This window comes from Penicillium arizonense, assembly GCF_001773325.1.
Source record: "Penicillium arizonense strain CBS 141311 chromosome Unknown PENARI_contig003, whole genome shotgun sequence".
NCBI classification, from domain to species: Eukaryota; Fungi; Ascomycota; class Eurotiomycetes; order Eurotiales; family Aspergillaceae; genus Penicillium; species Penicillium arizonense.
The window spans coordinates 1344875-1355466 of record NW_019173280.1 but is presented as its reverse complement, the minus strand read 5'-3'; the positions used below and the strand labels follow the sequence as shown (position 1 = coordinate 1355466).

Below are 10592 nucleotides of genomic sequence, written 5' to 3'. Positions count from 1 at the left end.
CACGTGGAAATAGATCGGCGATGTAGATTATCGACCTAAGACAACAGAGCTATATCATGCCCCATTGATCTACAGCTATAGCATAACAATCCTACAGACCCAAAAAAAAGCAGCACCCTCTTTACTTATATCTATCCTGCCCATTCCCATTCCCATTCCCCTTGCACCAAACCCAAATCCCCTTACACCAAAACCAAGTCTCAATACACCCAACAGCGCCCAGAAAAACCACCAAAAAGACCCTCACATTCCTCCCAATCCTAAAAGACTGAAAGTCCACACCCGGCGGTTCCGTATCAACCGGTCCGGCATCCCCCGGCGATGTTCTAGATCTAGAACTGGACCCCGGGTTGGATTCGGAATCGGAGTCGGACTTGGAGAATAGAGGGTTCTTCTCTGGATGTGCTGCTTGTGTGGAGAAACCGTATGCGCCTCCTCTGCGATATGGTACATGTGTTGGTAGAGACGTTGGCCAGACCCTGGGGATCCATAGGGCCGAGATGTGGCGGGGTGGGGAGGGTGGGTTTCTTATCCGTGGTACTTGGACGTGGATATGGAGACGTTGGGCCTGGGGGCGGAAGGCGGTTATGGCTGGGTTGGGGTGGAGTAGAGGCATGGTATTGTTGGATGGGTAGGATGTACGTTGTATTCAGACAGTTGGACTAGAGATGGGATGGAGGTCGGTTGCTGGCGGGTTTGATATGTACTGCAGTTTAAGTTAACGTTACATGTATATGCCTGACACGTGAGGAGTGTCAGATGGAAGTGCTCAGCTGACCGCACCTTGATACATTTATACACCAGCATACTTTAGACCAATTACGCCGAGTAAAAGATATGAATAAGCTTAATATTTTGTATAATAACCCTTAGCCTTTCGTATAGCTCTTAAACGTCTCCCTATACTTAAAATCAGGCCATCTATATTTGCCTACGGTATTGCCTGCTATACTTTTACTAGGCACTTCTTAAAGTACTACCAACCGCTCTCCTTTCTTCCTATATCAATAAGCTCTAGAAAGAGCTTTAGAAAAAGCTTTAAAAAGCATCATTCTTTCCCATATATGGATTCAATTGGGTTTAAATTAGGTAAGTGCGCGGGCTAATCCTCGACATATACATTCTTATATACCGTAGCTAAATAAAAATTCGCGTTATTTTACTACAAGATAGTCCTAGGCGCATAGATTAGTATCAGCCCTTTTTCAAGCATCGAAATATACGATATCGCGGTATATCCGCGTCGGGTAAGTCCGCGTCTCGATCTATAATATTAACTCTATACGGCCTCCTAGCTAGATTCTAGCCTAAACTATTTGCGAAATATCCTTTACGTAGACCTTTGTATTTACTAGATCGCAGCGGAAGCCTTCCGGACGGTAGCACTATTATAATCTAAAGTTCGAGCCCGTTACACCGAACAATCGTCCGAAAAGGTCCACTATTAAAAGCTTTCTCGCTATTATTTTCTTATAAATTTAAGATAGTTCTGAGTGAGGATCTTTTTAATTAGTATTTTTCTTTTTAATAGGTATTTTGAGAGCCCGAATGGCTCTAAAATCCGCTATATAGTCGATCGACGGTGCATATAGGTAGTGCAAAGTGGGAAGATAATTTTGAACCCCCATGTATATCATTCAAAAAGATAGACCCCTCACATTATACATACACGATGCCCTGCACCTGGTGGGGGGCGCGGGGGAGGGGGAATATGATGGGACTCGGCGACAATATTCGCCAGACAAGAATACTGTAACACAAAGATGAAACTCTATGTGGTTTATGAAAGAAAAGATGCAACTGGGTATTTCCAGTTTTCCAGGAGAGTCCCACAAGGGCAGTGTCGTGTCGTAACCGGAAGTTTCCCTTTATCCCAAAAACGCCAACTAGCCTAAAAATCACAGCAAAATGTTCTTCTCGCGGCGGAGTGTCTCTTTCAGCGCCGTGAGTTGGATGACTGCTACTGTTTGTCGAGGGACAGATGCGGGGAGTTCGACCAGAGCCTTGCGCATGAGGACGAGACCGATTTGGCCGAAGAATCCTAGGATTCGCTCTGGAGAGGATCGGAGGAGAGAGCCCAGGAGGATGATCTGCGTTTCCTGCAGTTCTGATGGTGGGATGGCTAGGATCTTGGTAATTGAGTCCCAGAACATGGTGTTAGGAAAGGGGTTTTTGCGGGCTGTTTTTCCGAAGTTGCGCAAGGTGATGGCTGCATATCCGGATCCCAGGGCAGTCATCCGATCCAGGTGTGCTTGCTCGCTGATAAAGGGACCGCCGGCTTCTTCACGCGACCAGCCTAGGGCACGGCGTCCGGAATCGGTCTTGTCGTTGCCGGTGAATCCCCATAAGGCGGGGCAGACTACACGGAACTTGGCCATCAAAATATCAGAAAGGGGGATTCCTTTGTACATTAAACCATCCTGAGAAAAGATCTGTGCTGCCATGATGCCAATCGGCTCGGCATGGCCTGGGTTGAGAGCCGCTTCGGTGATGAGCGCGGATACCAACGCCTTTGCGTAGATGTTCAAAGCGTAGATCAACAGAGCGGAAATTTTATGTTCTGAGCCCGCCATCTCAGCGGGTGGGAACGCGATGAATCGTTGAACATCAACCGAGGGTTCTGGGATCGCAGCGGCCTTTTCGAGCTCAGACTTAATTTGGGCAAGCTGGTCGAGGCGGGAAAGTTAGTATACAAATAGACTTGGAGGGAATGAAAAGGTGCATCAACTCACCTGGTTTGTGTTAGCACCCTTGCCGGCACGGAGTTGACCAACAGACTTCCTGATCGTCCGACGCAGATCTCCGATGTATTTTTTCATCTCTGGATTCTTTTTGCTTTCGCCGACCAGCCACGCGCGGAACTCTTTTAGAACCTTGTGAAGTTCAACATAGCGCTGCTGAACACCGAGTTCTTTTTCAGAGAGGCGTCCAGCTCCGAGCTTTTGCTGCTGCTCACTGCGGGCCTGTTGTTCGGCTTCTTCCTTGGCTTTTTGAGCATCCTGTTCTGCCTTGCGCTTCTGGGCCTCGGCTGTCTCGCGCTCTTTGCGCTGCTTTTCTTCAATGGCGGCCTTGCGCGCGTTTTCAGCCTCCTGGGCCTTGCGCGCTTCCTCAGCCTTGGCTTTCTCCTTAGCTTGACGTTCGGTCTCAACACGCGCGGCTTCTTCCTGCTCGCGTCGCAGCTTTTCAGCCTTTTCCTTCTCAATCCGTTCTTTTTCTTTGCGGGCGGCTTCTTCCCGCTGGCGCTGCGCTTCTTCCTCTGCTCGAAGGTGCGCTCTCAGAGTAGCCTCGGCCTCTTCGCGGATATGATTATGGTGGGCTGCTGCCTCATCGAGAGCGGCATTGTGAATAGCTTCGGTTTCACGATCCTTGCGGTCGAGCTCATTCTCGTAGGCAATGCGCTCATATTCATGGACCTTCTTCAAGTCAGCATTGAAGATCTTGACGCTCTCGAGGCCATGAATAAGCTCTTGCATGATCTGCCGCGAGGGGCTGTCCAGCGCGGAGCTGTCCAAGGGTGGCACATAGCGGATTGTCATTGTGCTGTGGAACGTGAATGGAGAGGTTGGAGATTCGACGACAGATGAGACGTCTAGGTTGCGTGGAGATGAAGAGGGAGAGGATCGGAGGAAAGAGCGAGTCTGGGAGTTGGTGGAAGCGTCGAGGTCACAGGAGGTTGCGTAGTAAGGATACAGTGAGTGAGAGATTGAATCACAGTATCGAATATGGTGGGGTCCGAATGATCAGGCCCATTTCTAGAGCTGCAGGTCACAGCGATTCTGGTGCCTGATCGAATCCTCAGGCGAGGGCTTTGTAATTGCAACCAGCAGAGGCAGCCTCGGAGTCGAATGTTGCAAGGCCGTAGAGGATCCAAAAGTCGAAGCTCAAGGAGGACAAAGCGCGATGCACGCGTCTTTTTATTACAGGATTCAAGGCGCGTCTAAAAGGGAATGATGTGACATGAAGACAGCGGCTATGTGAAGTCAGCAAAACGCGTCGCGGAACCCATTGAGCCAGCCCAGTGCTATACCTTGCAGCTGTTGAAGCCCAAGGAAAATAAATTACCAACATCGTGCTGAGTCAGCACTGGTTCCCTGGTTCGAGTGTTGCATCACCATTTACATCATCCGAAGCTGCCTATCTAGCTATCCCTATAGTGTAGCTATAAAGAATGAGGAATATAAGTCTATATCTATGATGTTACAGGGGATCACTATGATAGTGGCATTTCTGAGGGCACTCGCTGTAAGATGCCCTAAGATCCGCCAACTCACTAGTACAATATAGTATAGAGACCATCCCTGGAAGCCCCTAGGATAACCAGAGATAGCCATACATGCAATCCACGGTCACTATGGAGTCCTTGTAGTCGACTTGACTTTTCCATGCCATCACCATCCACCACCATCCGGTAGCAACGGCGATCATACGGTGTATGATGGATACTGGTTATGGTATTACCACACTCCACTTGTAATGTCTCACATTAATCTATGGTTAATCAATGTGATATCCACGTAATAAATCAGTTAGGTCATTTCCAAACCACCACTTTCTTTTCCATACCACCCCACACCCTCTTTGTATCTCATCATAACCTCTCTCTCTCTCCTTTCTCTCCCCTCCCCCATCTCTCTCCATCCTTCTCTTTCCCCCCCATTCCTTGAATCAGTCGATGTTGATATCGTCTATTCTATCTTTCCCTCTAATTTCAGTCTTTGCTGTCATTCTCTTCGATAGCCCCCGTCTTCGGTAACCCTGGACAAGCTCAGCTTTGTTCTCTAGAAGTCCCAATCTCTTCGGTTTCTAAGAGCTTCTAATTTCGATTCCTTACCCTTTCCGTCGGTCGACTCGGTCGTGCTTTCCAGCGTGGCAGCTTGAACCGCGAAACTCGGTCCTTCCATCTCCGAATCGAGCTCCCTTGACTTGGTTATCGCTCCAGGTCATATTTGGCGTGCAATTGATTCGACTGTCATTTTCGATCTGACCGCCTGTCAACCCTCACCGCTTGGCTGGCGAATAAAGAAGATCATCCCACGTTGGACATCGCAGACGTCATTTTGGAATGCTAGGGCTCAGAAGCCGTCATTAGTTTCTCAGGTAAGAGAACCACCGTGTCCCCGCAAGCATATCCTTGAGGAAACCCTTCCCGGCTTCGCCATTGCCACGTTTCCCGTTTCGCAAGACCATCGAATGGCGCTGCTCTTTGGCTTCTTTCTTCTGAGTGGAATGCGCTTGTCGTAGCTTCCGTATTCAACGCCCTCACTTCGGAACTGCCACTTCTCTCGCTGGCAACTTGTTTGCCCCTCCTCTCTCACGTTCTCTCTTCCCTGTCATACTCTATATCTTGCCCGTACTGATCCACTCTTTCCCGCTGCAGTACAGTTCACGCGTCGAATCTTCACTTCGCACATACAAACCTCTTTGGTCGGTTTGTGATCCGTATCACTCGGTTCGACTGCCTTCTGGCATAGTACCAGTCTCTCCTGTCGCCGGATCCATCCCGTCATCCCACATATTACACACTCTACAGTGATAGCCGTCTTCTGTCATCTGGAATCATGGATCAACAGCAGAGTCAATCCGGACCTCAAGGTCCTGGTGGGCGCAAGTTCCATATTGCTCATCGGAGAAGTCCTTCTGAGCTTACCCCATTGATGAGTATGTGATATCGGAACTATCCCTCTCCGTATCAGTTGGCTGACTTGACCACAGTGGAACAACTAGCCATTCAGCAACAGATTGAGTTGCTCCAGCAGCAGCAGCAACAGATTGCTGCCACGCACCAGCAATATGTTAACATGGGCTTGTTGCAGCCTCAACAACTGGGCCAAGTGCAATCCTTCCAACCGGGTGCCTCCATGGGTGGCGTTTCCCCACAGGTCAACGCATTCCAGTTCCCCCAGCAGGGACAGCAACAGCTTGGAGTACCCATGAATCAACAAACTCAGCACTCGCACCGTCGTAACCAGTCCGCTCTTCCGGGCCTCCCCATGGGTCCGCCACCTGCTCCATCCTCCGGCGCGTCAGGATATGCCGATTACAACCAGCAGGGTCAGAACAACAACCACAAAAATGAGAACACCAACCACGGTCGTGGTCGTGGAGGTCCTCCCGGTGGTGGTCACCAGCGCCGTCACTCGCTTGCTCTCCCGGAAGCCAAGAAGGCCGCTGAGCTCGCTCAGCAGAAGCGAACGGCTTCTGGATTCCAGTTCCCGGCTCCTGCCCCTGGTGCAAGCGGTGATAACCAGTCATCTTCAGATGACAAGCCTGCAGCTAGCACTTCTCCGGCACCCCAGGGACTCGGCTTCCAGCGGGCTGGCAACATTCGCGCTGGTGGTCATGGTCGAAGCCAGTCGATGGCCATTGGTGGTAACCGTGGTTCCATTTCCGGCCGCGGAGCGGGTGGTTTCCAATTCCCCCAAGCCCCTGAGACCTCGTCCGGCCAGCCTGATAACCAGCGGCGAGGAAGCCAACCCGGCCACGCTCGGTCGGGTTCGCGTAACTTCGAGGGCAACTGGCGCCAGCCGAACAACCAGAACCAGGGTCAGGATCAGCAGAGACCCATGGGCCAACAACAGGGTGGCTTCCAGCCTGGTCACCGCTCGCGCGGCTCGATGAACCAGTCGATGGGTTCTATTGGACAGTTCCAGTATCCTCCTCAGCAGCAGCCTCAGCTTATTCAATTGCCCCAGGGTCAAGTCATGATGGCACCTCAAATGTTTGGTAACCAGCAACTCAACCCCCTCCAGTTGGCACAGCTCCAGGCCCTTCAGCAGCAGAACGGCCAGGGCATGGGTCTCCAGGCCAGCCAGCACGCCCCGCCACAGATGTCTGTCCAGCAACAGCAACAGCAACAGCAGCGGAAGACCCTTTTCACTCCTTACCTGCCTCAGGCAAACCTACCTGCACTCCTTAGCAATGGACAATTGGTCGCTGGTGTTTTGCGTGTCAACAAAAAGAACCGTTCGGACGCTTATGTGACCACTGATGACCTCGATGCCGACATCTTCATCTGTGGTAGTAAAGACCGCAACCGTGCTCTTGAGGGCGACTTTGTCGCCATTGAGCTGTTGGACGTCGACGAGGTGTGGTCCCAGAAGAAAGAAAAAGAGGAAAAGAAGAAGCGCAAGGACATTACCGACGCTCGCTCCAACAGCAATGCCGGAAATGACAAGCTCGGTCGCGCCGATTCCACTGGTGATAGACAAGAAGTCGGCCCGGATGGAAGCATCCGTCGCCGTGGCAGTCTTCGCCAGCGTCCTACCCAGAAGAAGAATGACGATGTCGAAGTCGAAGGCCAGAGCCTTCTTCTGTGTGAGGAAGATGAGATCAGTGATGAGCAAAAGCCTTTGTATGCCGGTCATGTTGTTGCCGTCATTGAGCGTGTTGCGGGCCAGATGTTCTCTGGTACTCTGGGCCTCTTGCGTCCCAGCAGCCAGGCCACAAAGGAGAAGCAGGAAGCCGAGCGGCAAGCCAGAGATGGCGCCCACGGCCGTTCCCACCACGACCGTCACCAGGACAAGCCCAAGATTGTTTGGTTCAAACCCACCGACAAGCGTGTTCCTCTCATTGCTATCCCGACCGAACAGGCGCCGCGGGACTTCGTTGAGAAGCACCAGGACTACGCCAACAGAATCTTCGTTGCTTCCATCAAGAGATGGCCCATCACCTCCCTCCACCCCTTCGGTACCCTCGTTGAGCAACTTGGTGAGATGGGTGACCTGCGCGTTGAGACAGATGCCCTGCTCCGTGACAACAACTTCGGATCCGATGACTTCTCGGATGCCGTGTTGAAGAGCATCGGCTGGGAAGACTGGTCTGTTTCCAGCGAGGGTGATTCTCTGGCTTCACGCCGCGACTTCCGTGAAGAGACCATCTTCACGATTGATCCCGTCGACAGCAAGGCCCTTGAGGATGCATTCCATGTCAAGAAGCTTGCTGATGGCAAGGTCGAGATCGGTGTCCACGTTGCCGACATTGCTCACTTTGTCAAGGGCAACTCCCTCGTTGACCGTGAGGCCAAGAAGCGCGGTACCGCTGTTTATCTGGTTGACCGTATCATGAACATGTTGCCTACACGTGTCTCCACTGAGCTCTGCTCTCTGGTCCCTGGAGAGGACCGCCTAACAGTCAGCGTTGTCTTCAAGGCCAACCCTACTACCGGAGTCGTCGATGAGGATGTCTGGATTGGCAAGGGTGTCATCAAGAGCGCTGGCCGACTTGACTATGACCAAGTCAACGGAATTGTCAAGGGCAAGTCCAAAGAGAGTGCCAGCGGTATCTCCGCTGATAACATTCGTTTGTTGAATGTGAGTATTGTCTCTTACTGATGTTGTTTCCTTGCGCTCACAATATACACAGGACACTGCCGGCAAATTCCGTGAGGCTCGCTTCGGTAACCGGGTATCGAACGTCCCTGTTCAGCGTTTGCTCCAGCAGCTCGATGACGAGAACGTTCCCGTTGAATATAACATTTTTGAATCTACCGCTGCTCACGAACTTGTTGAGGAGCTTAGCCACCAGGCCAACTATTTCGTTGCCCGAAAGCTCGCCAGCGCCATGCCCGACAAGGCATTCCTGCGCCGACAGTTCCCGCCCAACCCTCGTCGCCTGACTCTGTTCGTTGAGAGAATGAACCGCCTCGGCTTTGAGATGGACCCCAGCAGCAGTGGCAGCCTCCAGAGCTCTCTGTGCAAGGTGCAAGATGTGGATCTCCGCAAGGTAAGTGTTTCACGTATGGTGCTTAATCAGTGCAGGTGTTGACTTTAGATACAGGGTATGGAAACTCTTCTTGCCAAGGCCATGCAACGCGCCAAGTACTACGTTGGTGGTACTTCTGATGAGCAGCGTCAGCATTACATGCTCAATGTCCCAGTCTACACTCACTTCACTAACCCCTCTCGTCGCTACACGGACATCCTCGTGCACCGTCAACTCGAGGCTGTCCTGTCCGAGGGTTCTGTGGAGTTCACTGACGATATTGAGTCTTTGAACAAGACCGCCGACCTTTGCAACAACAAGAAGGACTCGGCTCTCAACGCCCAGGAGCAGAGCGTTCATATTGAAGCCTGCCGCAACATGGACCGCAAGAGTCGTGAAATTGGCGGTGACCTCATCAGCGAGGGTATTGTTCTCTGTGTCTACGAGTCCGCCTTTGACGTTCTCATTCCCGAGTACGGCTTTGAGAAGCGTGTGCACTGTGATCAGCTGCCACTGAAGAAGGCCGAGTACCGCAAGGACACTCGTGTGCTTGAACTATACTGGGAGAAGGGCGTTCCATCGTCCGCCTACATCCCCGAGGACGAGCGTCCCAAGCCTGGCAACTCTCGCGCTGCTCAGGCTGCGGCGGCAGCTCGGGAGGCCGAGGCCGCTCGGGAGCGTGCTAGAGAGCGCGATGAGGCCATGCGCAAACAGACTGAAACCGGCACCATGTCTGCCGATGATGTCGATGCCCTCTTCGACGACGATGAAGATGTGGACGATGTCACCGAGATGGCGGCCGGTGTGTCGCTCAACTCGGCTGACCGTTCCACTCAGAGCATGCCACCATCGCCCACCCGCAATGGCCACCACCAGCAGGGACCTCACCGTACCCGCTCTGACCCCAAGATTGCCTCCGGTGCCAACGATGCGCCCGAGAACAAGTTGACCAACAAGGAGAAGTACTTGAGCCTGTTCAAGCTGAGAGAGGTGGATGGAGACTTCATCCAGGATGTTACTGAGATGACTCGTGTGCCCATAATCCTGAAGACTGACCTGAGCAAGAGTCCTCCGTACGTATTCCAGTTCCTTCGTTCTGACATGGGCATTGGCTAACCTTTCTTTCTTAGATGCCTCACTGTTCGCTCTGTGAACCCCTACGCCCTGTAGTGGTTGGAAACCTGGTTTCTATTTTCTCTTTCATGGGACATATTCTTGCATGCCGTACCCTGCAGATTCTTCGGTCGCGCGAAGCATGCTTTGTTTCGTGCGCACCTTTACGGACATAATCCAATCCCGACATGCGGATCGAACATATCATTATCAAGGTCCCAGTTCTTGATAACGCTTTTTTCTCGGTGGCTTTATCAAACGCATTCTACCCACCATCTTTCCGACGTGTCCTGGGATTCTTATACTTATCCTATTATATGTGCCAAGCGGTTGTTCGTCTTTTTGAGCATTTTAGTTGTTTCCGGGGAGAAAGTTCTTAGTGCTGGAGCTTGCGGTGTCTCCTTTCTGGCCTGTCTTCTGCACTCTCATGTCTTTTGGGAATGTTTGGAGACTCGAAGGGAAATATTGATTGCAGCTCGATAGTCCCAGAAAATTCTTCCATTAATTTATGGTTTCTCGATTCCTTTCGACTTTGTGTAGAGTTGTAAACATTCTCTATAGATGTACATGACTATTGATATACATTACCTACGTTTTCTAGAACTTAATACTTCTACTAATTTGCACTTCCCAAGTAATCAATCACCTTTCATTGTTTCATGTGCACTGTACACATCTCAAACAGCTAAATAGGCAAGAAGAAGTAAAGGAAACAAGAAACTGAGCAACACTCAAACAAGCCAGTCTATCAATGCAACACAATGCAACACATCACTTCA

At 51.3% G+C, this 10592-nt stretch overlaps 2 protein-coding genes across 2 annotated transcripts; one reads left to right on the top strand and one right to left on the bottom strand.

The window, feature by feature from the left end:
• Nucleotides 1-1898: 1898 nt before the first annotated feature.
• Nucleotides 1899-3536, bottom strand: PENARI_c003G09078 (putative RNA export mediator Gle1; the record flags this gene model as incomplete). The annotated part of the gene is made up of 2 exons (XM_022628631.1): nt 1899-2666; nt 2733-3536. The coding sequence occupies 2 exons, from the start codon at nt 3534-3536 to the stop codon at nt 1899-1901; spliced, it is 1572 nt and encodes a 523-aa protein (XP_022491383.1).
• A 2022-nt stretch (nt 3537-5558) lies between these two features.
• Nucleotides 5559-9870, top strand: ssdA (mRNA-binding translational repressor SSD1; the record flags this gene model as incomplete). Its single annotated transcript, XM_022628169.1, has 5 exons — nt 5559-5658; nt 5713-8309; nt 8362-8721; nt 8776-9773; nt 9831-9870. 5 exons carry the CDS (start codon nt 5559-5561, stop codon nt 9868-9870), a joined length of 4095 nt encoding a protein of 1364 aa, XP_022491884.1.
• Nucleotides 9871-10592: the final 722 nt, after the last annotated feature.